Source organism: Chaetura pelagica, unplaced genomic scaffold (genome assembly GCF_000747805.2).
Source record: "Chaetura pelagica isolate M959 unplaced genomic scaffold, ChaPel_1.0 scaffold11, whole genome shotgun sequence".
Lineage (NCBI taxonomy): Eukaryota > Metazoa > Chordata > Aves > Apodiformes > Apodidae > Chaetura > Chaetura pelagica.
Genome location: NW_009952694.1, coordinates 6,184,547 through 6,188,051, shown reverse-complemented (window position 1 = coordinate 6,188,051; position 3,505 = coordinate 6,184,547). Strand labels below are relative to the sequence as shown.

Sequence of the window (3,505 nt, the reverse complement as noted above, 5' to 3'; positions counted from 1 at the left end):
CGGGCCTGGCCAATGTGGACCTGAGCGCGCAGAACCCCAACATCCAGGTGGGGAGCAGTTCTGAGTGGGCTATGGGGGGATGTGGGTGAGTGCCGTGTGTGCTCCCCAGGCTCATTTGCTTCCCTAAAGAATAAAGTTCTTGGGAGCGGAGTCCATGTGGCTGCTGCTGTCTCTCTTTCTGGTAACTACCAGATGCGAATAGCTGGCACAGACAAGCTCCTTGCAAGAGGAATTTACTCATGGCCTTTTCCCTGTTCCCCCACTCCCCCACAGGCCCTCTCCATAGAGCAGGGGCAAATGCATCTATGGGGGTGACCTCTCAATTTCTGAAGGTGGTCCCTATGGGTGACCAATAGCCCTCCCTGTGCCTCCTGCTCTGCCCCTGCTCAGTCCCTCCAGATGAGTCAACACCTCTCATCATCTACATGGTCATGTAGTCTAAAGCATCTCTGGCCTCTCAGGCTTGGAAGCAGTGCGTGGGCTGGCAGGTCTGTCCTGGGGCTATGCCTGGCTTACTGCACTGCCTCATGTCTGGCCTCCAGGTGACCATCGAAGTTGTGGCTGATCCTCAGGCTGAGATGGAGATGGACTTGTTGAAGGAGACAAGCAATGACTGGTCCCTGACATCCCCTGAGTGGTTGTCCCACAAGGATCTCTTCTGGCCCCTCTTCTGGGAATACACTGACCCTGCTGAAGAGGAGGAGGATGAAGAAGAGGATGACGATGACAACCTGAATGTAGGGGACAAGGAGGATGAAGAGGAGGAAGATTACACAGCAGAGTATGAGGAGGAGGAGTCCATGCTCAGTGGAGTGGGAGGTGACTGGGACCAGCGGTGGCCCAGGCAGAAGAACTGGATCTTTAAGGAAAAATATGATTACGGTGAGTCCTCTGGGGCATGTGTGCTGCCCTGCAGACCAGCACTGCCCTCCCCTGCCCTACCTGACCCACAGCCCTGCCTTCCTGCAGGGGGAGTAGCCCTGCACCAGGGATCCCAGCACGCTGGTGCTCAGCTCTTGCTTAAAAAATAAGCAACCGTGCCGTAAAGCAAGGCCAGCACCCAGCTGGGGCTGCCAGCGGTCAGGCACGCCAGTGTCCCAGTGGAAATTGCACTTGCATGTAGTCAGACTGGAGCATGGACTCTAGCAAAGGCATGATCAGATGAGACATACAGTGTAAACGGCCACTGCTTCTGCCATTGACTCAGGCCCCTGTGGTGACACTAGTGCCAGAAGCTTTTGCCACAGACCTGAGCACTCCCCAGGAGAGGAGCTGCAGAGGGCTAGGTCTTGGTTGGTTGCTGGCTACCCTGCTGCTAAGGCTTTGCTGAGGTTCCCCACTCTCTGCCTCTCCTCTGCTGTGTACAGACTATGAAGATGAGGAGGAGTGGAGTCCATGGTCCCCTTGCAGCATCACCTGTGGCAGTGGCAACCAGAAGAGGACCCGGTCCTGTGGCTACGCCTGCACAGCGACAGAGTCAAGGACCTGCGACCTGCCGCGCTGCCCTGGTGAGCCCCAGGCCCCACCAGTGCTTGGGCAGCGTCTGACCTGATGTGGACCAGTCCCTCGCTGCTGCAGGCTGGGCTTTGCTCATGCTTCAAGAGCTAGTTATGTTTAATGTGATCTGGGCTAATGACCAGAGGGTTTTTTTTCCACGAAGAAGCTGACGGGGCTTCATGGCTCTCCAGTAAGTTACATAGCGTCCAAGGGTGGTAGAGCTGGCATCCAGCTCAGTGTGCAACTCCTTGCACCTCTCTGGGAACTTGAAATCCTCACCTGAGGCATACTGAGAGCTCCATCCACGGGAGTTTGCATAACCCACAGCTTTGGGCAGGTCTCTCCTGTGTGTCACCGAAGCAGTGGTGGGAGGAGGGTTGGAAGATGGATGGTGTCTGGTTACCTTACAGAGGCAAAAACTCAACACTCCTCCTGGTGTTCAGCCTTGCTCTTTGTTTGTTTGTTTGTTTTTTCCCTCAAGGAGCAGAGGGGGAAATGGTCTTCCCCACAGAGGAGGTGCCTTTCAAAAGTGACAACACCACAGAGCTCTTCAACTCAGGTCAGCCTCTGCCTTGCACTGGGGGCTTCAGTGCCAGACCTCACAGGGGATGTAGCTCCCTGGTGGGGAGGGGTCTGCCAAGGGCTCCCAGATCTGGTATCCAGACCTAAGCCACCCAAACCAGTGCCATGTGCAGGCTTTGGCAGTCATCCTGGGAAACCCAGGTCCTCCCACAGCCCTGGTACAAGACAGTCTTGCTTTATGGTGCAGTGGCTGGAGCCAGCTTGCTGCATGTCCTCTCCCATGGCCCCTGTAGTGATGGGTGCCCTGGGCAGAGCCCCTGCAATGGGCAGCTCTGCCCCAGCACAAAACCCCTTCCCTGTCACTGGCTCGGGGATGGAGCCTGGCTCCAGCTCATGCCAGGAGCCTGGCTGCTCCTGCCTGGTGGTTGCAGGCTCTGCCTGTGGTCTGGTGAGGCTGCGGGCAGATGGGTAAAGCTGGGTGCAGGCTGCATGTGCCCTCACCCTTTTGGTGCCCTCCCCCCCCAGAGGTGGACAGCTGTGAGAAGTGGCTGAACTGCAAGAGTGACTTCCTCACGAAGTACCTGAGCAAGGTGCTGACGGACCTGCCCAGCTGCCCCTGCTCCTACCCGCTGGAGGCCGTCTACAGCGCCGTCAACCTGCGGGATGAGCAGCAGGGCAAGAGCTTCCGATGGCGGGATGCCAGCGGCCCCAAGGAGCGCCTGGACATCTATAAGCCAACGGCGCGTTTCTGCCTGCGCTCCATGCTCTCCCTCGACAGCACCACCCTGGCTGCCCAGCACTGCTGCTACGATGAGCACACCCACCTCATCACCCGTGGAAAGGGGGCTGGCGTCCCCAACCTCATTAGCACCGAGTTCTCCCCAGAGCTGCACTACAAGGTGGACATGCTGCCCTGGATCCTCTGCAAGGGGGACTGGAGCCGCTACCACGCTGTCCGGCCCCCCAACAACGGGCGGCAGTGCGCAGACAACCCCGCCGAGGAGGAGTACCTCTCCCAGCTGCAGGAGGCCAAGGAGTACTAGCTGTGGCCACGCTCAGAGGAGCCGGGGCCACTGCTGGCTCCTACCCTGGCCCAGCCTGGTGAAGCCCCAGCCCTGCTCATGGGCTCCTTGCTGGCACCGGGCAGAGTGGGGAGGATACAGCATCCCTCTTGTCCTCTCAGAGGGGCGCCTTGGCCTCCCTCGGATTTCTGAGGGTGCTGGAGGTTATTGCAGTGCAGTCCCTGCCGTGCCACCCGCAGTCGTCCTGCATCCCGGGGTGCCTGGGCTGGCACATGGGGAGCTGCAGAGGATGGGAGGTGTAAAGGGAATGGGGGCTGCTCCCATCTGCTGTGATCTTTCACTGTGATCTTTCAATGCAACCTGAAAGCTGAGCGTCTGCAGGGTGAAATGTCCTCATTTCCTGCTGGCTCCACAGCAGATCTGAGGAGCTGGCCTGCCGCAGGCAGAGCTGTCTGGCCCCACCC

General features: G+C 58.7%; 2 protein-coding genes across 2 annotated transcripts in view; both read left to right on the top strand.

Moving 5' to 3' along the window:
• LOC104385509 (isthmin-2-like) overlaps positions 1 to 3,062 on the top strand; it is a 4,207-nt gene extending 1,145 nt beyond the window's left edge. The window contains exons 3-7 of the mRNA XM_009993976.1: positions 3 to 47; positions 543 to 882; positions 1,368 to 1,508; positions 1,979 to 2,056; positions 2,545 to 3,062. Of these exons, the coding sequence (XP_009992278.1) occupies positions 3 to 47; positions 543 to 882; positions 1,368 to 1,508; positions 1,979 to 2,056; positions 2,545 to 3,062 (1,122 nt within the window). The remainder of the gene's footprint in view (positions 1 to 2; positions 48 to 542; positions 883 to 1,367; positions 1,509 to 1,978; positions 2,057 to 2,544) is intronic.
• A 78-nt stretch (positions 3,063 to 3,140) lies between these two features.
• Positions 3,141 to 3,505, top strand: part of ISM2 (isthmin 2) — a 4,046-nt gene continuing 3,681 nt past the window's right edge. The window contains exon 1 of the mRNA XM_009993975.1: positions 3,141 to 3,167. Within this exon, the coding sequence (XP_009992277.1) occupies positions 3,141 to 3,167 (27 nt within the window). The remainder of the gene's footprint in view (positions 3,168 to 3,505) is intronic.